Source organism: Xenopus laevis, chromosome 7L (assembly GCF_017654675.1).
Source record: "Xenopus laevis strain J_2021 chromosome 7L, Xenopus_laevis_v10.1, whole genome shotgun sequence".
NCBI lineage: Eukaryota > Metazoa > Chordata > Amphibia > Anura > Pipidae > Xenopus > Xenopus laevis.
This window is the reverse complement of record NC_054383.1, coordinates 31,227,045-31,252,511: the sequence shown is the minus strand read 5'-3', so window position 1 is coordinate 31,252,511 and position 25,467 is coordinate 31,227,045. Positions and strand designations below refer to the sequence as shown.

Sequence of the window (25,467 nt, the reverse complement as noted above, 5' to 3'; positions counted from 1 at the left end):
CACATACACCTTATTCTGCAAAAACACATGCCAAGATTGTATTAGAATTATTATTAGTGCTATCATTGCAACCAGGGCACAGTTTAAGAAATAGCAGTCTCCCATGAAAAACTATATTTACAGCAGCAGGTATAGAAAAAGGTGTCCAGCAAACATAATACTCTTACATGTTACAGTGTATCATTTAATTTACCCAGACTTTTATAATAAATCCCTATTTTAATGATTCCGTTTCCTCTTCACACAACTAGGTGAGTAACAGAACTTTCTTCTGGGCTCTTTTCGGCGTCTCTTGATTTTTTCCTGGTCTTGCCACCTGTGAACATTGTTCAACAAGCATTTTATAAAATATATTTTAAGGACCACAAGAGCAATCTAGAGTACAATGTATTATTGTTTATTAGTGGCTACAAATGGTCAGTTCTTGACAGTCTCTAGAAATCGGCAAATGAGGGAGGTATAGAACTTGCTGTGGCTGCATGTTAACTGCAACAAAGCACCGTGAGAATGCATTCCCTGCATTTGTGCAGATATTACATTTATGCGTTTCCTATTTCCAGTAAACATGCGACCCTCAATATATTTTTATATTGATTTTATTCATTCATTGGTCTTCTAAGGGTGTCAGCTCTCAGCACTGCTAAACACTGCAGTAATACCCCAGGCCAGGTCAGTGACTACAATCACTTGGGGGTACCTAACATTTGGGCAACCCCCCACTGATTACGCCTTTCCTTCTAGAGCTGATTCCAGGCACTGCGTTGACCTTGGTGCAGACAAACAGAGCAGATTTCAGCATGGAATTGTGTGACTATGCATTTTCATGCTGAAATCCATTCCATGGGGGAAATTCACTAAAGGGCGGATTTTCAAATGTCAAGGCTCCGACACACTTTGCGCCGCTTCGTCAAATGTTAAATTCTCAGTGCATACTCTAATTCATCTAAATGCAAAGTTGCATCTCAGCAGACGAACGCTGGCGAAGTTTCGCCAGTGAAAATTCATCAGCACAAGCATTTCATAGCGAACTTTCGCTAGCGTTTAATTCTGCCTAGCGAAACTTAATTTACAAATTTACGCTTAGGTCAATTTGAACTAGGGATGCACCAAATCCAGGATTTGGTTCGGGATTGGGCTTTTTTCAGCAGGATTCGGAATCCTTCTGCCTGGCCGAACCAAATCCGAATCCTGGGTGGGGAGTGATATTGCGTGACTTTTTTTCACAAAACAAGGAAGTAAAAAATGTTTATCCCTTCCCACCCCTAATTTGAATATGCAAATTAGGATTCGGTTCGGTATTCGGCCGAATCATTCGCAAAGGATTCGGGGGTTTGGCCGAATCCAAAATAGTGGATTCTGTGCATCCCTAATTTGAACAGGGCATATATTTGTCTTTATTAGAGATGTTTGGGAAATTGCTTGAAGTGGACACTTATTATTACAAATGTCCAAGGAAGCAAAATAAAGACAAAAGAGATTCTCTAATCCTCATCTTGTCAGTTCGCCAGGTCTAAGCTTGTGAAAAAAAACTTCTGCTGAAAGGGATGACATAATGGAAAATTCACACTTTGAATTTGCGTAGTTCGTCTGAGTGAAAATTCACCTGGCGAAAGGACATGAAACTTCGTTAGTGCTGGCTCTTTCACTAGATAATTCTCCTCTACGCATGTTAGTAAATTGGCGATGTCCCTGCGGATTGTATTTCTGGCGAATTTTTACTAGCGATGGCCACTTTGTGCCAGCGGTTGCCAGTGGATGCAGCCATGTTTGCCACTAAGCCTTAATATTTTGTTTAAATACTGCACATACAAGAAGAGAATAAAAAAACATAACTGACACTATACTTACTTAGTGTTCTCAGCAACTTCTTTCCCAGAGTTTCTTCACTACTAATAAGGGATGTGCTGGAGATCAGTTCTATATGAGAATGTTGGGAATCCAGATTAATACCATAGTCTGTGTCTGGAAGTAAACAGTAAATATGATATTAAAATAATCTGTGTACATACCGATTGCTTCCCACGCTACGTGATTTGTTGCTGAAGCAGAATATATGCACACATTTTTTTCCGTATTAAGAGATAAAACATGCATCAAATGCATTTTTTTAGATGATTTGCCGTAGATCTCTGAGCTGCATTTCAGAGAGCCGCCCCCATGAATACAGAACTGCTTGTATTTGGCAGAGCTGTATCCAGGAGGAAGAGGAGGGGAGAGGCTCATAGGCAGCATTCCACTCATAATTAGCTTTCAGACGTGCAAGTTAGGGAACAGGCAACGGACCTGTACTTAACATCTGTGCTACAGGCAGGTGGTAACGACAGGACTTTCCTGAACCCGTCAATGCTACACAGCCAGTCCCCTGGCAGAAATACTCTCTGTGTGAACACTAAGGGCTCTTACACATTGGTGTTTTTGCTCTGCACTCTGTTTTAATCCATTCAGCTGCAGGGGAGAGCAGGAGTTAACACATCCAATTCTTCCTTATGAGCACGTACTCATGACGACGCACGTAAGCGCAGCACACCCATGTGTAAGAGCCCTTAGGAGCACACTCTTGCACCCATTAGGGCTCTTGTACTTCTGCCTGAGGACATTTAAATGGCCTATTTAATTTATCTTGCATCAAGGAGATTTTTTTAATGCACGCAAAGTTACTTAATCTCATTTATCTACCTACAGTATATCCCTCACCTCCCATATGGTATTATGAACTTTATCTCTTGATACTTGTTTCTTGCTTCACTGTAAGTATGCCAGTGTTACACCAGAATATAAGGTACACTTTAAACAAGACATATAGGGAAAAGTATAACAAATTAAAATAACCCTCAGCACTTTGCAGCTTTTACACTGCTATCATGAAATGTATACCCTCTGCTGTTTGGCCCAGGTGATGGCACAACAGCAAAAGCTACTTTCCCTGCCTAAGAAAACACCACTTAGCTCATTGGTTCTAGTGATCAGCGCTGACATTTAAAGGACACTTGTTCCCTGAATTATACTGTATATAAAACTTCATTACAATAAGATTATCATTACTTACTCACTGTGGTGCAACTCTGATTGTCTGCCAGATCTTCTTTTATTCTGGGGATGTCCTCCATATGCAGAAACACAGAGTCATTAGGACTCTTTAGTCCATCTGATCTGCTGCCTGTTATGGACATGAAAAATATCTTCAACAAAAGAAAAACATGACATGCCTATCACTGCATGGTGCAAGTGAGAATTAATATTCACATTACTGATTGGTTGCTATGGGCTCCTGCATTGAGACAATATTACCCTGTGTTAGTAAACTAGCCCCAATCAGTTTTACTACTCCCTGCTATTTTCACTAAATCATAAATTTAGAAACATGTTGGTATATATATTCTTCAGGCACACAATTCTTTGCATTTTAAAAGTAAATGACATTACCATAGTTGCTGTTTCTCTCATTAGCCGAAAGGACCGGATTGTCATCTTTAGGTGATGATTCTGACGCTCGGTGGTATTTTGTCACTTTTGAAGAATCCCCATCACTAAATACTTCAATCTCTGGAGACTGTGGAGAACTGTCCATTCTGCTAGCAGTCAGTGCATTTTGATACTGCTGCCTAGTGACCTGAAGTAAAAGAAAAACAAACAGTTTCCAGCAAGCTCTTCCACTTGTGTTTAGCTGTTATTTTGGCAATAATATAATCAGCAAAAAACAATTTATACCAAATTAAATGAATGTTCTTACATTAGTAGGCTTTCTGTCTGCGAAAGTCTTGACCAAGCCGATTAATGGGCAAGGAAACCTAAAGAGAACTCAAGGGTCATGTCAAAGACCATTTCATCTCATAACAGAAAATTTCACTTTGTCCTGCCTTTTCCATTGCCTGCATTAGTTTCACCGGCATTAAGACTTCTTTTTTTCCCATCACAGCTTAAAGGGGCTGTTCACCTTCAAACAACTACTTGTTTTCAGATAGATCACCAGAAATAACGACTTTTTCCAATTACTTTCTATTTTCTATGTGTCAATGTTTTTCTAATATTGAAGTGTAAAGTGTCTTTTTTCTCCTTCTAAAGCAGCTCTGGGAGGGGGGGTCGCCGACCCTGTAAACAGTTTTAAATTGATACATTTCTTATCTTTGTCCTTGCTGAGCAGAATCTCTGGGTTTCATTACAGGCAGCTGTTAGAATTGATACAATAGTTGCTAATACTCCAGAGACACTGCTGAGAGATGTATCAACTAATGCAGTAAAATTATAACCTTTTAGAGTCTTTACCTGAATTACTGAGCTGCCAGACTCAAACACGGACATTCAAATTTAAACTTCGATTTTGGAAAAATGGTATAAATAAATAATGGAAAGTAATTGAAAAAAGTCTTTATTTCTGTGAACTATCTGAAAACAACTGAACTGAAAAAAGGGTTTGGAAGGCGAACAACCCTTTTAAGAAAGACTTGGAGGACCATTTATCAAAGTCCAAATTAATCTCATTATTTTCTGAAAAATACTCCCGACAAACTCCGCACGGGGTTTCCCCCCTTATTTATCAATGCATTATCCCGTAAATTTCGGAAAAATCTGAAAAAAATCGAGAAAAAACCCGAATCGTATGAATTTTTTGGATTTTCCACCCGAAAACGATTATTGCACGAAACCCAGAGCAGCTCAAGATATCTTCGGGACTTCTCCCATTGACTTATATGCAACCTCTGCAGTTCTGAGATGCCGGATATTCGGATTCTGACTTTTTCCATCCTCGCGGTATACTAAATCCCGAAAATTTGAATTTTTTTTTTCCACTAAAAATTTGGATTTTATAGTAAAAAAAACAATTTTTTTCTGTTTTTTAGCATTCAGTGTGGAGCATGTGAGCAAACCACAATTGTGCGCATGTCATGTGATGTTCACCTTTTTATATTACATATTTAAACATTGGTACATTTATTCCAGGTCACGAGAGAACATCTGTCTTTCTTTTTGATTACTTCCAGTCCTACCACATCCACCTTAATAATGAACTCAGTTTTCTCCTTCAGGACACAACATTGTTCATCCTCCTTTGCCTTGGAATTGTCCACAGATGTCAGAGTACTGTCACTATTAAGGGGTAGACAAAGCTGTAGGACACTAATTTACAGGTAAATAAAAAATGCCAGAAAAATAAATTGCAAAAAGTGCAAATATTTTCAAGAATCCCTGTCTCTCCTGCTTTCTAGTTTCTCTCACTGGTTCATTCTTTAAATTCAAGGGCTTGCCAAATATTGTGATTTCAAACCAGGATAAGAGCCCTCTATTTTGGAAATAGTGGCCTGCTGTGTTGCCCTTTGCAAGTCAGCAAGAACATACAGTTGAAACATAGTATGATCTTTAAAATTACATGAGTCCTGCTCTAGTAACTAACATTTTACATTTTAGCATGATCACTGATTGGTCACTGGCCCACGAAATTTTCAATTGTCCAAGAGAGCCTGAACAATCAAACATTTATAGGGGATATATACCCACCCATTTTTTCCACTTTTTTGGATTTGGCCGAACCCGAAACCCCTGAATCCTTTGTGAAAGATTCGGCCGAATACCGAACCAAACCCTAATTTGCATATGCAAATCAGCGAGGGGGATCACCCTCTGCTGTTCTGTCTGGGTGGGGCAGGAATTGTGATAAATATTTTCGCAGTAATGAGCTGATGACAAAAAAAAAAAAGTGCATGCATTAACCATGTTTTCAGTCCCCAGACATTTTAAAGAGCCCTGCAACTTGGAGAACTTTGTATTAGAACCATTATTTGATAACAAAATTTAAGGCTAATGTCACACTAGACATGAAATTACTTAAAGGAGAAGGAAAGGTCTAATTGATGGGGGTGCCAAATGACAAGCACCCCCAAAGATTGAAATCACTTACCTGATACCCCGGGCCGGTGCTCCAGTTAGCAGAAACTGCACTTAACTGGGGTACTTGCGAGCAAGCAATCCTCTTCCTCTCTTCTTCTTTCTTCAAAATCCCAGGCTGACACATGCTCAGTAGAGTGAAGTAGCTGGCTTTTTCGTTAAAGATCAGCTTTTCATGCGCAAGTATCCCAGGCTGGTGTCGTTTTCTGTTAACAGGAGCACTGGGGATGCCCTAACATTTGGCAACCCCATTGATTGGACCTTTATTCTGCTTTAATTATTAAATATTTAGTGCATGGTACAAATTAGCATTTATGTTTTTACATGAATTTTGTTGACAAAAGGGAAGTAGTAGACATTACCTTCACAAACTGCACATCACAAAGGATGTGTACTGAATAATCAGGTGTGTAGAGATTGTTGTTGCTGTTGCTTAATTGGTTAGTGCTTCCACCATAGTCATTGCGCTCTCTGTTAGGGGATTCAGAGCGATTCAACCCACTGCAGCGAGAAGGGGATCTGTTTACTAGACATTAGGGGAGGGTGGAAAGGAATGCAAAGAAAAATTGGACAGAAAAGAGCAAGAAAGGAGATTTAACTACAAGAAAGGGCTTCATTTACTAAGGAATATAAATCATGTAATCTCTGTCACTCCATTACAGTACCATTTGCAAATAAAAAATGCTGCAGCAGAAACTAAATAATGCAGCTTCTACTGTACATGTTTAGATTTTGTTATATGATTATAATAGCATTTTTTATGGTTTTCTAGTTATTTAGCATTTTATTCAGCAGCTCTCCAGTTTGCAATTTCAGCAATCTGGTTGTTAGGGTCCAAATTACCCTAGCAACCTTACATTGATTTAAATATGAGACTGGAATATGGATAGGAGAGGACATACATTTGTAGCCTTACAGAGTATTTGTTTCTTAGATGGGATCATAATTTAATTTTTTTGTCGGTGGGAGTGGTTCATTCAGTTGTCTCTCTTTAACCTAAATTGTACATGTTATTGATCATTTAAACAAGTGCCTAGTAAGTAAGCAACTAATGTATATAGTAAGTAAACAACTAGCAGTTTAAAGAGGGAAACTGCAAAACAAAATTAAAACACAAAGTACAAAATTTCCAGCAATTCAAATGTAATCACATATATTAACACCTCCCTGAGTTTACTGGCAGTTCTGCTTGGAGCATTTAAACTGCATTCTGTACTATGAGGTGCTAGAGCCGAATGTCATGCCCCAGTAAATTAACTAATCACTAACATCATGGAAAAGAACTTTGTAAATGTAATGGTTATAGTATTTTTAATGAACTGTTACTGCTTCGTAAAACAAATACAGGTATGGAACCTGTTATCCAGAATTTTTGGGACCTGGTTTTTTTTTTTTTTCAAGATAACGGATCTTTCCATAATTTGGATCTTCAAAAAAGAAAATTATTTAAACCCAATAGGCTGATCTTACTCCAATAAGGAAAAATTATCTTAGTTTAGATCGAGTATAAGCTACTGTTTTATTATTACAGAGAAAAAATAAATAATTTTTAATCACTTGGATTATTTGGAAAAAATGGAATCTATGGGGCAAATTTACTAGGTGCCGAAAATTTGCCAGGGACGGCTTCGCAGGCAGCTCAACACTTCGTCAGGTGAAAATTAGCTCAGACAACACTAATTCACTGCGAAGTTGCGTCCAGGGCGCCAAACGCTTGCGAAGTTGTGCTAACATTAATTCAGCAAGCAGAGCGAAATTGTGCTACGGTTGGCTAATTTGCATACGGCGGGAAGTTAAAGTTGAATGGACATATATGTTGCAGCAAATACATTACACAAGCCCAGGGAAGCTTAATACAAGAAAATAAAGTTGTTATATTGCCCTACACATGAGCCCAGTGTATAGTTTATGTGCCATATGTTAGGAAATGTAGGAGGGAAGCTGGTTACCCCAAAAAATGCAGCCTATCACCCTGAAAAAGGAAAAGACACCAGCATTTTTTGTCACTTAGAAAAATTTTCAACTAAATTTTGAGGAAGTCCTATCTACTCTATTGCACTTCGCTGGTCTGAGGTGGCGAAGGCAAGTCTGGCGCAAGAGGTAACGTTCAGTAAAATCCGCATCTTAGTGAATTTGCGCAGTTACGTCCCTTCGCCAGAGCGCAACTTCGCCTGGTGATTGAGTGCGAATGAGTGCCAGCGTCAGTCTCTTTCGCTAGCAAAGTTACGCCTGCGCCTGTTAGTTAGTCACTTCGTCCTTTAGTAAATTTGACCCTATGTGAGATAACGGATCCCATACCTGTACACCCATTCCCTAGCTTAAACTTTCATGGTCTTGCATCTAAAAGCAACTTGTCAAAGTAAAAAAAAACACAATTGCAGCTATCATGGTTTTAGACTATAAAAAAAGGCCAGTAAATTTTAGAGAGCAAGCTCCCTGAATGCAGTGTTATCCTGTCACTGTTGTTTACCAAATTATTGTCAGACCCTTGCTATGAATCAATATAAAGTGCTACATAAATAAATGATGATGATGACTATAAAAAAAGAATTATAATACAAATTTGCAGACCAGGTCTTTAACAGTCTCTGTTAACAGACTTTTGCAAAAATGGACATTATAGGGGACCCCAGGCAGAAGTTGAAGAGCACTAAGGGGCAAAAGCAAGTCCCAGCGTTTACTGCTGTCCGCAATGGGACATTGTTTAGTATTCATTTACTGGTAGCAATCCAGTTTTTCATTAATGTATTTATGAACTGAGCTGCACTGATCGATATACAGTACCATGCCTTATACACCTTGGAGCACATTTACTTAGCTCGAGTGAAGGAAAAAAACGTCAAATTTCGAAGTTTATTTGGCTACTTCGACCTTCAACTACGACTTTGAATCGAACCATTCAAACTAAAAATCGTTCGACTATTCGATAGTCGAAGTACTGTCTCTTTAATAAAAACTTCAACCACCTACTTCGCCACCTAAAACCTACCAAACACCAATGTTAGCCTATGGGGAAGGTCCCCATAGGCTTTCCTAGCAATTTGTGATCGAAGGAAAATCGTTCAATCGATCGATGAATTAAAATCCTTTGATTTTTTTTCGAACGATTTTTCCTTTGATCGAACAAATTGCGGTAAATCCTTCGACTTCGATATTCGAAGTCAAAGGATTTAACTTCGATGGTCGAATATCGAGGGTTAATTAACCCTATTCGATAGTCGAAGTACTGTCTCTTTAATAAAAACTTCAACCACCTACTTCGCCACCTAAAACCTACCAAACACCAATGTTAGCCTATGGGGAAGGTCCCCATAGGCTTTCCTAGCAATTTGTGATCGAAGGAAAATCGTTCGATCGATCGATGAATTAAAATCTTTTGAATCCTTTGATTTTTTTTTCGAACGATTTTTCCTTTGATCGAACGAATTGCGGTAAATCCTTCGACTTCGATATTCGAAGTCAAAGGATTTAACTTCGATGGTCGAATATCGAGGGTTAATTAACCCTCGATATTCGACCCATAATAAATGTGCCCCCTCATGTGTTAATGTATAAGTCATGCGGATTCCACCCCCATGATGTCAATTCTTTATATTAAATTGTTGGATTACATTGTACCATTGAGTGTGTTCCCTTCACAGTTACAAACGACACAGCTGAATTCTATTATTGATATTACTGATGTGCCCCAAAGGAAAAACACAAAAATAAATTTAAATGTAACTAAATACCACAAAACAAATGATTTTCCCCTATTTTTTTACACTGGTTAATGTAATGAAACAACAAGGCTCCTGCTTACAATTGAGTTACTGAGTAGAAAAAGCTTCTCCTGATGTTTTTCAGCTTAGTTCTCTTGCTTATATAAAGGTCACTAAAGTGCTTGTGTGCTATATCATATGATGAAATCAATTCATTAAAACGACAATTAATTAACCATTCTAATACATCAATTGTAATTTCCAGTTGATTGTGATACTTATCATCAACAAACCCCCAGATAAATTAATTTAGTAAAATCAATTAAATAATTTACTGTGTATTTAAATTAGTTCTCCTATGACCTGTTATAAATTAATTAATAAAGGTCAAATAGGAAAAAGACAAAACTTATAAAGTGCTGAGTGCTAATTGATTGACATGATGACCCCAAAGGGATTTAATTCACCTAAAAAATAAATAAATTATTGTGCCAATTACCAATTGATTAAGTGCATGAATTCCACAGTAACTAAAGTAAAAAATAAAAAACACAAGCTCCTTTCACGGGACTTACTGTGAATGATAACTTGTATCCACCTTACGGGGCACATTTACTAAGCTAGAGTGAAGGATTAGAATGAAAAAAACTTCGAATTTCTACTACGACCTTCGACTTCGATTCGAACTAAAAATTGTTCGACTATTCGATAGTCGAAGTACTGAAAAAAAAAACTGTGACTACATACTTCGGCAGTTTAAACCTACCGAGGTACAATGTTAGCCTATGGGGACCTTCCCCATCACTTTTCTAAAATCAATCGATTTAAATCTTTCGAATCGATTTTTACTTTGATCGTAGCATTTGCGCTAAATCCTTTGAATTCGATATTCGAATTCGAAGGGTTTTACTTTGAGGGTCGAATTCGAGGGTTTATTAACCCTCGATATTCGACCCTTAGTAAATGTGCCCCTACAAGTTAAATAGCAGGGTAAACAATGTAACAATTGATTCAGGAATTAACCTCACATTCACACTTATAATAAAACAAGATTGGAATTAGAGAAAGAAGATAGTGGTGGAGTCATCCCGTTAGCTACTATCTAAGCCCTGGGATTGCGACAAATAAAGAAGGCAGAGAGTGGGGAACTGTGGTCTCAATTGTACCTTCCCTAACTACAGTTGTTTCTATCTTCCCTAAAAAAAACAGATTCCCTGCGTGTGAAAAGGAGAGAAGGTAAAAGAAGTTTGCTAATCAATAGCTCCTGTAATTATTTTAAAAGAATAGGGATAAAAGATCTTATTTAAAAGCAAGTAGAGAGAGTAGGAGTGAAAAACGAATTTCCATCAAGTTTACAGTTTTATCTAAGTAAAGCCTACCTAAAAAAAAGCCAAAATGTTGCAGTTTAATTTACACACCTATTTATATGTAGTGCTCAAACAAATCATGTTTTGTTTAAATTACCTTTTTGCACAAAATGTTTTAATGTCCTTTAATTTATTACATGTAAGTGAAGAGAATTCTTTTTTCTCTTTGTATAAAGTATGTATTCACATATGTATGTATGTGCACAGCTTTTTTATTGTAGCTCCCATCATTCTCTATCATCATTAAGTCAGGTGATCCCTGTGGAGTCCAATAAAAGTGGAACCATATGAGAGTTTTGACTACAGAAAAGCATGTATTAGGTAAAACTTTCAGGTCCCAAAGTTACGCCTCTTGGATTAATCCAAGTTCATGAAAAGTACCCTAGTATTCTAGTCCAAGTTAATTGTTTTCAAAAAAATGTTTTAGTACACTGATAGGGGGAGAGAGGATTTTTGAGGTCAGACACTCATGGCACCTAACCCTCTATAATTTAAAAATGAATGTTTATGTTGAGCACAACTTTCCCATTTGCAATTAGTGTTTGTGTGTGTGTGTATGTGTGTATATATATATATATATATATATATATATATATATATATATATATATATATATATATATATATATATATATATATATATCCAGGTAATTAAACAAAACACATTTTACATACATTTGACAACCCATTTTCATTCATGAAGAAAGCCATGCATGTTTACCTGGGGATCCAGCCAAAGATTCCCCTCTGCTGAAAGCGAAGGTGCGAGATACAGACACAGGTACTAAGAGGGTAAAGCAAGACAGAGAATAAAAAATGTTGGGAAAGAATATTAAAAACAGAGGAGAGGTCACAGAAATAAATGAATGCAAAAATAATTTAAAAGAAAGTTGGCAAATATATTACTATGAAATTGTTAGAATGTATAGGAAACACCATAACATCTTAAAAGAAGCAGAAGCTTGAAAATGGGTTGGGTAATAGAGACTTGCCTTTTTAATTAAAGTACCAGAAACACTAAATTAAAATGTATTTCTTGAAAAAATCCTGATTTTAATTATTGTGCTAACATTTATTTGTTTTACAGGTATGGGACCTGTTATCCAGAATGTGTGGGGCTTCAAGTTTTCCAGATGATGGGTCTTTCCATGATTTGGATCTTCATACCTTAAGTCTACTAGAAAATCATGTACACATTAAATTAAAAAAACCCAATAGGCTGGTTTTGCCTCCAATAAGGATTCATTATATCTTAGTTTGGCTCAAGTAGAAGGTAATGTTTAATTATTACAGAGAAAAGGGAAATTTTATTTTTTTAAAAATGGCAGACATCTTTTCTGTAATTTGGAGCTTTCTGGACAATGGTTTTCAGGATAACGGATCATCACCTGTATAACAAAGTATACACCCTACTACTGTCTTTTAGTATACATCTGAGCTTTAGACAGTACCTATTTCACTTAAAACAGAAAACTATAAAGATTGTACACAACAGGGTGCAGAGTGCTTTGAAAGTCTCAATTAAGATGGTTCAATCTGCCAACTTGTAAATGTTATGTTCTAATTCTGTTGGGGTTTGTCCTTCCAAACTTTGCACACCACACAATATGCTGTTAAAATGTGAGAAACCATTTGTCTTGGTTTGTATATTAAGCATAATTAGTAATTTGCAGATACTGACCCAGCCAACAGATCTTTAATAGCAACGGGAAATGGTTAACACAGTGTGTATGTATGTATGTGTGTGTGTATGTGTGTATATATATATATATATATATATATATATATATATATATATATATATATATATATATATATATAATAATGGTTAACACAGCGTGTGTATATATATATATATATATATATATATATATATATATATGTGTGTATATATATATATATATATATTGTTTCTGTGCATTCTGTATTTTTTGCAGGAGAATGGATAATGGAGGGTGGCCAAGTTGTTAAGTACTTCCCACTGATTCTAGTAGTTTACTTTTTATCTAAGACTGGCACTGCTCTTTTGCAAAAAGATGAGCCATAATGTTAATAATTCCTAGGTATTCCTAAAGCTGTTTCTACAGAGTTGCATCTGCAGTAAAGAAATCTGCAAAATTTTACTGCCTATACCCAACAAACAGACATCCCCCCCCCCCCAGTGATTTTACCTTTCTCTCTCTTTTAAATTTTATATATTATGTATACCCTGCATTATACACCAGTTAGCATCAGCAAGCTGTTCTCAACAGTAAGCTTTATCATATACCTTGTATAAATATATTATTACTGTGTTTCCACCCATGGTTCTAGAAATGTTGTTTTCATCGCCAGCTTTAAAATAACATTAAATAATTGGATGATTAGATGAACTGTGTTCATTTTGATGTGTAGAATCCCTACATCCTCAACATTCCTTGCTTTCCCTCATCCCTGTCTTACTTTGTGAAAATGTAAGCTTAAAGGAGAACTAAACCCCCCGTACCTAAAAAGCACCCTTAACTGCCTGGCATTGCCCCCCTCCCCTCTCCCTATACGCACTGAGCATTAGTAAAAAAACAAAAAAAACCTTAAAAAAATCTGACCCAAAAATGCAGAGCAGCAGAACTCCAGGGCACCATCTTCCACCGATTCGTATTCTTTCAGGACTCAACGCTGACATAAAGCCTGCAGGAGCATGTGCAGCTGGGCCAAGTCAGGAATCAGCTTGCCCATGCTCAAATCGGCCGCCCAGGAGCTCCGCTGCTCTGCATTTTAGTGTGGTTTTTTTTTTTACTAATGCAGAGTGCGTATAGGGAGAGGGGAGAAAAGGTCAATGCCAGGCAGTTAAGGGGGGCTTTTCTGGTACGAGGGTTTAGTTCTCCTTTAAGAAGAGCAGTTATGTGTATGTATGTGACTCTGCAAAGCGAGTTTCTGTTTTCATGCTGCAGCAAATATGTGTAAGGCCAGTGACATGCTCCAGGCAGGGATGATACTGCGCAAGAAAAAAGGAGGCAGGCAGGGATCTAAAGTTCTACTGGCAAAAGAGTTTCAGATAGCCATGAAGCTGAAAAGATGAAGCCAGGCTGGTGCATTTTTTTAAATAAGGAGTGCTGGTCTGGTATATACATTAAGGTAGTGGCCTTGATGATGTACATACTCCAGTGGAGAAACCATGCCGTGTGTCAGCCAATAGTAGAACATAAGGCAGAATCACTGGGGTTGTTAGGTCTCCCAGCGATTCTAGTCACTTACTTCATACCCCAGACCAGCACTCTCCTTCATTAAAAAAATGCACCAGCCTGGCTTTATCTTTATCAGTGCTACGCCTCCATATTGCTCTATCAACTATGCCTACTGAAGGTGGGGGCATGTGCAGTACAGACATCTGAAAAGTTCTGTTCTCTACATTCGAACACCCAATGGGGTATAGGGGATATCTGGGACACTGGAACAATATAGTGGTTTAGTGCTGAGATGAAAAGTATTCTTGCATGGCACATTTTTAAGAAGAGGAGTGCCACCCTTGGGTAGGAAGTAAGTAAGTCCTCCTTGATAATAATAATTTCAGGAAAAATACACTTTTTGTAAGTTGCCTTTATGTTTCCTTCCTAAAAAAAGAATGGCCAGATGAAATCTCTGTAACACGGTGAGAGCAAACTCAACTTACTAAATATGTGTATTTAAAGAACACAAGTAAATCGAGTAATTACTCTAGCCTCAATTGTCAGTGTCTAGGAATATAAATGAAAAAACTCACGTGCAAAAATGTCTACTTACACAGAAAAGATGACCCAGCCAAGCTCCCAACTTTTCTCACGTCATTATCTACTGCAATGGAAAATGAAAAACCTTTTATCTGCTTATTTTGTAAAAGTGCAATCTGTTTTAAATGGAAACTGAGACTGGATTCAATTATGCCATATGGTTTAGCCATTACAGTTCGTGTAAGCAAGTTCCAAGTTTCTTCAAAAAAATTAATTGTCTTCTAATAGTTGCACTATTAAGGGGCAGATTTATCAAAGGTCGAGTTATAGATTTTTTTACCTTGAATGAATTCAGATGACAATGAATGACCTAGAAACTCGAATAATATCTTATTTAAAAAAAAAACTTGAACGGCTAAATCTCGAACTAATATTACCGTCTCGAAAACTCAAATCAAATTCGACTAAACTCAATTCAAGTTTTTTCTCAGAAAAAAACTGGAATGTCAGGAAGGCTATTAACATCTTCAAATGTTCCCAGAGTCAAGGTATAAAAAATATCGAATTCGAACCTTAATAAATCTGCCCCTAAATGTTGTACTTTGAAGTACTTAATAGCTTTCTCTACACGTTAGCCACCCACTTAGGTTATAACCTCCTTTCTCTTGTCTCTTTAACACTGAAAACTTAATCTTTAATGTTACAATATTTTGTATTTATTAGTGCAGTGACCTGTTTGTAATATTAATATATTGTTCTGCTGTACAGCTCTGCGTACACAAATAGTGCTGTATAAATAAGAATTTAAAATTGTACAGTGGTGCAAATTCATGTTGCTCTTTATAAATAAAATATACATGCACACATACACATCCTTACAAATTCTCATCACTAAGGCCCAACCCCACTATCCACATGCATACATACAATCTACACTATGGCCTTAATGATATAACAATTCAGTTTGGCTTTCATTTAATTTTATACAAACAAAAAAAAAAAATCTAAACATTCCCCATTTAGAAGTATCAGATGAGTATGCCTGGTGTTTCAGAGAATTAGCTAAGGCCTGCACTGTGCAGCTCTCCAGATCAAGTTTTTTCAGAATTAGAATTATGAAAGACGTCCCCTAGAAGTCCCCTTGTTTACACCAAGACGTGCTTAAAATGGAATATGATAACTATGTATATCTATGTATCTGCTTTATAGATATGTGGTAGATGCAAATCAAATTAATTGCCATATTAAATAATCTTATCAAACTCCAACTGGAATATATATTTAAGTAAATATTGCCCTTTTACATCTCTTGCCACCAATTCGTGATGGTCTGTGTGCTGCTTCAGAGATCACCTGACCAGGATTACTACAACTCTTACTGTAACAGGAAGCAAAAGACATAACTCTGTCTGTTAATTGGCTCATGTGACCTAACTTGTATGGTTTGTTTGGTAAGTTTGTGTGCACCGTGAATCATACGATCCCAGGGGGCTACCCTTATTTTTTTAAAATGTCAGTTTTCTATTTAAAAATTACCCAATGGCACATACTACTAAAAAAAGTATATTATTATGAAAATGGTTTATTTACATGAAGTATATATATATATATATATATATATATATATATATATATATATATATATATATATATATATATCCTAAACCACCCTCTGCCAACCTGACTCTCCATGCTGTAATTTTTTTATATAACCATGCCCGACCTACCCATCACCAGAGGGCAGCAGGTGCAAGCATATAAATAAGCGGATGGCAGCCAGAGGAATTGAGCCATGTTAATGTTTTGCGGGCAGGGTGGGTAATGATCAGAATTTATTTCTCTACCCTCCTACCACCTGCTAAAGATGTGCTTTACCCAAGACCTTAAGAACCTGCGGGCTTACCCCCAAGCCAAGCGGGTAAAGGCTAGCACACACTTCACTACTGTATATTATTCTGTCTTTTTTCAAAGATAACAAGTAGGAGATCCAGATCCTCATGCCATGCAAGTGCATCCACCCTGTCCTTGAGGTGCACATGCAGTGAATTTGATATTCAAATTAACACAGGAATTGAGGAGAATATGTAGTAGTGAAGCACTGGCACTTGATCTGACCATATTACAAATACAAGTAAAATTATGTTTATTCTGAGCAACTTGTGAAACCATAGGACATCAATTCAGACAGTTACAAACTATATAATACAATTATTATTCAGTCACGTGGAATTGCTTTTATTCAACTATTTGTGAACCTCAAACCTATTTTGCAGTTTTATCTAAATATATAATACATACTACAATACTTAAACTAATAACCATACCTGAAGACACTGCAGTCATGATAGCAGGAACTCCATAGTATGTGAATGCTCCATTCTCAAATCTTAGTCCCTCCTTGCCAACTTCTACTTCGACTTTTCCCTGAGTCACAAGGTCAAATAAACAATTTAAAATATGAGAAACAGCACTATACAACTATAGTCTGGTTGAATCAAAAACAAACATGAAGTAAGAATGTACATAATTTTACCTGTATAATTAATATAAAATAGTCCACAGGCCGATTCCGTTGGTATAGATAATGCTCTGATGCTTTTTTATTTTTCTCATCAAACTTTACCTCTTGGATTACATTTGGATGCTTTAGAAGACGTAGTAGAATTTTTTCTGATAGATAGGGGGCTTTAAAAGGTTCAACCTCTGAAAATTACAATGTTTTAAACATTAGGGAATTACGAAAAGTTTTCTAATTTCCTTATACATTTAGGTATCTGTAAATAACAGACAGAAACCAAAAATCTTAAGCAGACCAAGCATAAAACAAAACGAATGAAACAAAACTATACCCATATAGGAGCTAATTCAACGTAGACTACGACCCAAACTGGCTATTCTAATTGAAAGACAAATCCCTATAGGCCACAATATTTGCACAATTTCCAACTGGACCATAACATCTACCGTATGTGTGAATGGTCTGTTTTTTCGCAGACCAAACTCTGATGATTTCTCTGTAGACCAAACAAAAAAACAGAGCTGCTAATGGCCTGGAGCTTCTATAGCGTCATTAGAACTACAGTATCTACAGTGTGATACTAACATTATGTAAGGTGCAAATACAGGGAACGACTGCAGAACCTGATTCAGTCTGCAAAGTTAAAAAATGACACAATTTGCCATGTTTTTGTTGCATCTTTTTACAGGATCTTTGCTCCCTCTGCATATTTGCATAAAATTTAGCGCTTGCTTTTATGGATAAGCCATGCTAGACTTGGCAATAGATATGCAAGTTGCCTCTGGGCAGAGCATGAGTGTTCTCTTACATTCCCAGTGATTTTGCAGGCACAAGAGGGCAAACTGCGAAAAATCATGTTTATCCTAAGGAAAAAAAGGTAAAAGTAAGAGTGCACACTTTGATAAATAGGACTCCAAAATCCCATACAAGCTTATACAGAACAGCAGAATTTCAGTTTCATGGATTGTGGCTCTATTGTAACTTTTGATAAATGTGCCCAAATGATAGAAGGGCACGGTATCAGTGAATGACAGGTATCAGCTCTCCTTACATTTGGAGGGGCATTAAAGCTTGGGGCGTTTCTGCCATGAGGCTAGGTGAGTACTTTGCCTCAGGCTAAGAGCCGAATTTCCGGTTATTAAACTGGAAATTCGGCTTTTCTATCGCAGAAAACGCAATTTTGAGCAGCATTAAAGCCTCAAACGCGCCTGATTAAAGCACAGCGCTGCTGCATAGCTGCACAGTGTAGCTAATGACCTATATGAAATTCATGTATCATCAGCCCCAAAGTGCTCGAAATATAAAAGTGGGAGTTATACACAGAAAATATGAAAAAGAATGCAATAGTGAGAAGGTCCCAAAGATAAATTTACTGTATGACATTTCGATAGCTTTTTCAGGGAAAGGTTGCAGCAGCAATGCACTGGAAATAGTTGTGGATCACTTTCTATTCACGAAGAGTGTAGCACAGTGTAACCAAGGCCAGTCATTATTGTGCAAAAACTTGGGTTCAAGTATTTTTGATGCACAATCAAGCTGTTGTTTGTGGGAATAGCACAGTAAACTTGTGCCTAAAAGAAGCAGTAAACCCTCCCCTGTATTATTATGAATTTAAAACTCAATTCCAGTGGACTACAAGACCTCAACACATCTTTAAAAATTTTTGAGTCTCTGTATCATAAGATTGGCAGAGAACAAAAATTGCCACTGTGCTGGCCTACATTATTTACTATTAACTGCTTCTATAGCTGCGATTGGTGACCTTAAGCTGGAAGTTGAATTCAGATGGGGAGAGGAGGGTTTAATAGTTCTCCTTTACTATTATTGTAGCATGATTAAATGCAAGAATGCCCTTGTGTGACTGTAGAATTACGGCGTTACGTTATACATTAAGGGGGTTATTTACTTAACCTCGATTTCTGGTAAAAAAAAAATTTTTTAAATTTTTAGAGAGAAAAAAAACAACTTTTCGAGATGTATTATACCCCGAAGCTGCTAAAAGTCAGAATCCGAAAATTCATCATCTCAAACCTGCCGAAGTCATGTAAAAAAAAATCAATTTCAAGATATTGTGATCTGCACTGGTTTTTATCTGATAATCCAAAAAATTTGGTTTTTGGGCGGTAACCCGAGTGACTCGGGTGTTAAATCCAAAAAATACAATTTGATTTATTGCTCTATTTTATCGAGTCTTTGCCTTTAAGTTAAAATCGTGGATGGGAGTTGGAGTTGAGCTTGATTTAAAGGAACAGTTCAGTGTTAAAATAAAAACTGTGTAAATAGTCTCTCATTGGTTACTGCCTGGTAATCAGGGTAACCAGTCAGTGTAAACCAAGAGAGCTGAAAAGCAGAAAGTAGTGTTCTGGCTATTATGTTACACACCCAGTCACTCCAGCCTTTATACATTACATTTTTGCCTAACTAACTATATTAGAAACATTTTTTATTTTGCACAGCCTATTTACCCAGTTTTTATTTTTACACTGAACAATTCCTTTAATGAAAAGATGAAATTAGGTTTTAGTAAATAACCCCCCAAGTGTAACATTTATGGTCTTTACAAACCTGTTGCCATAAAGCGATGTGTAGCCAGAAGAAGTTGTGGGGAAATCTTTACCTTCATTTCACTGTCTGAAAGTTTGAAAAGTGAGAAATCGTGTTGTTTTCGCTCACGGTGTGGGATTCTCTCTTTTTTTTTATTATCTGCTGAGAAAAGGAGTATCATGAAAGCCAACAACTAGGTGCACATTCATGCATGATTCAGTATGATTCACAATGATCTTTGCCATTTTTATTGCAAATATCTATTTAGAACAACTCATTCAGAATTGGTTGCATTTTATCAAACATCTAGAAGTAACTTCATACTTCTGGGAAAGTGAATTTTATTGGCAAAAAATATTTAGATTGTCCATAGCTTTATATGTAATCTTTTTTTTTTATAAATTCTTTATATTCGTGTTTTGCAAAATACAGAAAATACAATGGCATGAGATTCCTGTAGTGAAGAGTTCAAACATATGATACAGTTTTTGATCACACGGTATCTCAACATAAGGATTATTATATGGTATCAGCAGATTACATATCTCGTAGCCGTTTTTTATGAGTAAGAAACCATGAAACAAAAAAACAAACTATGTTGGGCACACCTACAACCCTGCAAGTAATAGCAAAATGGTGGTTGGAGGAGTAAGCACAGAAAAGATAGGGTAGCAAGCACTATATATTAACTGAATATCTTGATTGTAAATCAATTGAATATCAAGGGTCTCACTAAAGCTACGGACATACAGTGGTCGTCTCATGAAGTAAGGGTCCGGTACTCCTGCGATTGCTTTATATGTAATCTGATATCCGAGACCATTTTTTTGGAGGTCTGGCATACTAAATTCCTAAAGGGTTGGACAATAATAAATAATGATTTAATTGAACTAACTGAAATGGACGTTTAATTTGTTTGAAACCATATGACAATGTGTTCAGTAATTTGATTAAGTGTATAGGTACCCATATAAAGCAATGCAAAATATTTTGTGAAGTTAATGGGATTTTACCTTGCACTCTACTGAAGCATGAATGATCACATGCCCAGAGGGTAGTTTGTATAGAGCCCTGAGTGTTTAAGAAAGGTGTCACAGAGACTGGCATAAACTGACCCATGGGTCGAATAGACAGATATTGGTCATACACAGCATGGACCACCTTCCATTGTTTTTATTCTTTTGGTCCCACAGCCAAAGATTGTGACAGCAGAAAGTGAAGAGGCTGCAGCTCTCATACACCTTTTTATCTACAGATTTAAAATACACTGACTGATATGGTGAATTGAGAGGAGAAATTTTAAAACCTGCTGATGAACCGATTGATACCCAGATATTGGTTTGAATGTTTTTTTTTGCATTAAGAACACGGAAAATGCTTTTGATCTTAATGATAAAACTTACTATACAGATCAGTCTCATCAAGGATCTCAGACTTTATGATCTCTTCGATAATATCTTCTAGTGTGACAATGCCCATCACCTCGTAAAAGGGGTCTCCTTCTCCTTCATTGTTAACTCTCTGGACTATTGCGAGATGCGATTTTCCTGTTCAAAAAAAAAAAAAATAGTTATACATCTAGAAATATTGTAGCCGCGGGAAAACATAGATGAATATTCTAACCCACAATTATGAATTTAAAAAGAACCTGTTCTACAGTGATCTGGCTTTTTGGTTACAATTAGAAAACATAATTTAATTTAAAGAGGTAGTTCACCTTACAATTAACTCTGTTGAAAAGCTGCATGGAAATATAATGGCTGTTTGGTTGCTAGGGTTTTACCTTAGAAGTAGAAGTTTGGAAATGAACACAGGAGATAAATAGTAGAGTGTATGAATTAAAAAAACAAATTAAGAATAACAAAACTGAATCGTCACGGTTTAGGCTAATGGCACACCCACTTGGACCTTTTCACTGAGGAATAGCTTGCCAGACTAAGGGTAGGCTGCATATGAGGTACGTGCCTGGGCCCTACAAGCTTTTGCACCCTAGGCACGTGCCTCTTCTGCCTACCCCTAGTTCCGGCCCTGCTTGGGCCCCCCTCCAGCTGCAGGGTCTGCTTTCTCTGTAGTTACGCCCCTAGCAAGCCCATAGTGTATTTTATATCAAATGCATATACAGGTATAGGATCCCTTATCCGGAAACCCGATATCCAGAAAGCTCCGAATTACGGAATGGCTGTCTCCCATAGACTCCATTTTAACCAAAAAATCCAAATTTTTAAAAATTATTTCCTTTTTCTCTGTAATAATAAAACAGTAGCTTGTACTTGATCCAAACTAAGATATAATTAATCCTTATTGGAAGCAAAACCAGCCTATTGGGTTTATTTAATGTTTACATGAATTTCTAGTAGACTTAAGGCATGAAGACCCAAATTACGGAAAGATCCATTATCCGGAAAACCCCAGGTCCCGAGCATTCTGGATAACAGGTCCCATACCTGTACTTGTATTTCACAGCATCATTCTTAGACATGACTCAAGAGCATATTATGTGTGTGTACACCACAAGTCTGCGTCCTAGTAAACAAAACCCTTGTACATAAGGTAATTATCTTGACATATTTGGTTCCACGCACTACTTTATGAATGGATGAGCTAAGAACTTCTTCAGTCGCTAAAATGCAGCATGTAGCACAAAATCAGGTCCCTTCAGCCTTCTATTCCCAATCTTATCGCTGCACCTGGCTGCTCAGTCTCCCTATAATGTAAACAGGCTGATACTGAACTTCTTCTTCCATCCTATTCCTTGAGATGCAATGGACCTGAGAATTGGGTGGGTGCTGGAAGCTGTACATAGTTCTAATACTGAACTTCTACTCCCATCATATTCCTTGAGATGTAATGGACCTGGGAATTGGGTGGGTGCTGGAAGTTGTACATGGTTCTAATACTGAACTTCTTCTCCCATCCTATACCATGAGATGTAATGGACCCGGGAATTAAGTGGGTGCTGGAAGCTGTGCATGGTTTTAATACTGAACTTCTACTCCCATCCTATTGCTTGAGATGTAATGGACCTGGGGGGAATTAGGTGGGTGCTGGAAGCTGTAAATGGTTCTAATACTGAACTTCTACTCCCATCCTATTGCTTGAGATATAATGGACTTGGGGGGAATTCGGTGGATGTTGGAAGCTGTACATGGTTCTAATACTGAACTTCTACTCCCATCCTATTCCTTGAGATGTAATAGACCTGGGGGAATTAGGCGAGTGCTGGAAGCTGTACATGGTTCTAATACTGAATTTCTATTCCCATCCTATTCTTTGAGATGTAATGGACCTGGGGGGAATTAGGTGGGTGCTGGAAGCTGTACATGGTTCTAATACTGAACTTCTACTCCCATCCTATTCCTTGAGATGTAATGGACCTGGGGCGAGTGCTGGAAGCTGTACATGGTTCTAATACTGAACTTTTATTCCCATCCTATTGCTTGAGATGTAATGGACCTGGGAATTGGGTGGGTGCTGGAAGCTGTACATGGTTTTAATACTGAACTTCTATTCCCATCCTATACCATGAGATGTAATGGACCTGGGGGGAATTGGGTTTATGTTGGAAGTTGTACATGGCTCTAAAGTAGAATGTAGGCTAAAGAGCTGACACTTAGGCCTCCCATGTGACAAAGCAGAGCTCACCCTTCTTGAACTCCTCGAGCACAGCGTCCAGCTTGGTGTCATTGAAGACGCAGTGCAGGGGCCGGTGGTAGAAGCGGGTGACAGTCTGCAGAGGGGTGCAGTCATCCGGGTCCACAAAGGCCAAGTCTTTGACGAACAAGATGTCGACGATGTTGGATCGATCTTCCCCCTCGTACACCGGGATGCGAGTGTAGCCGCTGCGGAGAATCTCGGAGACTGTGCTGAAGTCTAACACCGCGTCTGAGCGCAGCATGAAGCAGTCTCCCAGCGGGGTGAGCACATCCTCCACCGCCTTAGTCCTGAGCTCCAAGGCCCCTTGGATGATGTTCAGCTCCTCCTTTACCAGATCGTTATAAGGGTCGGCGGCTCGTAGGGTCTCCAAGAGCTTCTCGCGGGTGTAGAAGGTGCTGATCTCCTGGCGCAGAGCCCAGTCCAACAAGCGGCTGAGAGGGAAACACACCGGGAAGGCGACGGCCATGAGTAGACGTGTGAGCCAGACGGTGCGGGAGGCGATGGCCAGGCCATGGCGAGAACACACCGAGTAAGGAGCTACTTCCCCGCATAGGAAGACGCAGGCGGCGCACACCAGCACTGGCAGCCAATTGCCCGCGGCTGTGACAGGTAGAGAAGAGCAGAGCCAGCCGGCCAGGGACGCATTAGTAAGCACGTGACCCAGCAGCAGAGTGCAGAGCAGGTAGGAGCCGCTGCTGCGCACTGATTGGACCCGGCGGGCGTGTTCCTTCTCCGCGGCCGAACCGCTGTTCTGCAGCACCCGCAGCTCTACGGGGTCTAGAGACAGGAGACTGAGCCGGAGGCCGCAGAACACAGCAGAGAAGCCCAAAAGGAGAAGCGACACCAACACTCGCAGCCAGACCGGCAGTCCCGCCTCAGCCTCTCGCACCTCCAGCGCAAAGTGGCCTCCGGCGTGATGTTCCCATCGGCTCCCATCAAAGGCGCAGAGGGAGAACAGCTTCCAACGCTCGCCTTTCCTCAGCTCTCTAACCCGCACCTCCACCACCGCAGAGCCTACGAGGGCCGGCGAGGATTGAAGCGGGCCCATCACCTCCACGTCCGAGGCCCATGCCCCCTCGTCTTGGCACGGATTGGAACCGCTAGGGGACCGAGGCTCCTCGATAAACACCAGTCTAGGGCTGCTCGCGTTTTCCGCCGTCGGGGTATTGTACAGGAGCGGGGGCTGAAGTTGCTGCGCCGGTAGAGGCGGCTGGAAATAAACACGGAGAGTAAAGCGACTTCCCTCGGATGCCCTCAGGGTACCACCTTCTAGGCTAACATGTCCGCCTACTGTATCTTCTGGTCTGAGTCCTAGCAGCCACAGGGAAACCGGCCGCGGGGAGAGGGAGATAAAAAGGAGAAACACTGCCCCGGATCCATACCGGCCACCGACGGCCTCCGCCATCGTGACAGTGTGTGACAGGTTGCGCGAACGAGGCGAGGGAGGCACGTGATCAGCAGTAGCGCGAAGCAAAGCTTTCTATTGCTCGGGGAGTCTGAGGTGGGACCCGAGTGACGAGGCTGAGGTGGGGGGTTTTGCGCGCCAAGGCGGGTGAGGAGAAGGGAAAATCTGAGGAGTAGTAGCAGTTTGGCGATGGCGAGTAATATCTACAGCCTGAAATAAGCCTGAGGGCTACTTGCATTACGTTGTTGCAAAGTAAAATGCCATTGCCTGGGCTGGATATACAGAACAGTCGACGACAGTATAAATATGTGTGTGGCCCAGTGGCTGCATTAGGGGTCTGTCACGTGAGCCCTGGGGCATTTAAAAAAAAAAACCTTTCCCTCTTAGGTATTCAAATAAAATGTCACTTCAAACCTCTGGAAAAGGTGGCATTTGGCTATATCTAAAAATAAAGTATTTGTTTTCTCTGTAATTGGAATCCCACCATTTTTCTTGATAAAATTGCATGAAAACATCAACATGAAATAGTGTTTTATGTGATATATTAAAATGAGTAAAAGTAAATACCACGAGTACAAATAAGAATAAAAATGATAGTGTTCCTTTAATTACAACTGTAGCGCTTAATTAAAGGACAAGGAAAGATTAACTCAATATATTAAAAACACCTCAGTGATAACCTGGCTTTACTCTTTTTTTAATAAAAGTTGAAG

The 25,467-nt window shown here is 38.7% G+C and overlaps 1 protein-coding gene across 9 annotated transcripts; it reads right to left on the bottom strand.

The window, feature by feature from the left end:
* Nucleotides 1–170: 170 nt before the first annotated feature.
* Nucleotides 171–25,197, bottom strand: cnnm1.L (cyclin and CBS domain divalent metal cation transport mediator 1 L homeolog). 9 transcript variants are annotated; one of them, XM_018225286.2, is made up of 12 exons: nt 23,338–25,187; nt 21,099–21,242; nt 19,717–19,857; nt 17,167–17,336; nt 16,958–17,057; nt 14,707–14,754; nt 11,669–11,731; nt 6,243–6,406; nt 3,424–3,610; nt 3,047–3,157; nt 1,849–1,962; nt 171–316 (listed from the first exon to the last, which is right to left on the bottom strand). In XM_018225286.2, exons 1-12 carry the CDS (start codon nt 24,752–24,754, stop codon nt 240–242), a joined length of 2,736 nt encoding a protein of 911 aa, XP_018080775.1. In that variant the 5' UTR covers nt 24,755–25,187; the 3' UTR covers nt 171–239. The 9 variants fall into 9 exon arrangements, with proteins under 9 accessions (XP_018080775.1, XP_018080773.1, XP_018080774.1 ...); XM_018225284.2 differs by having other exon boundaries at nt 14,707–14,757; nt 23,338–25,186; XM_018225285.2 differs by having other exon boundaries at nt 14,707–14,757; nt 19,717–19,854; nt 23,338–25,186.
* Nucleotides 25,198–25,467: the final 270 nt, after the last annotated feature.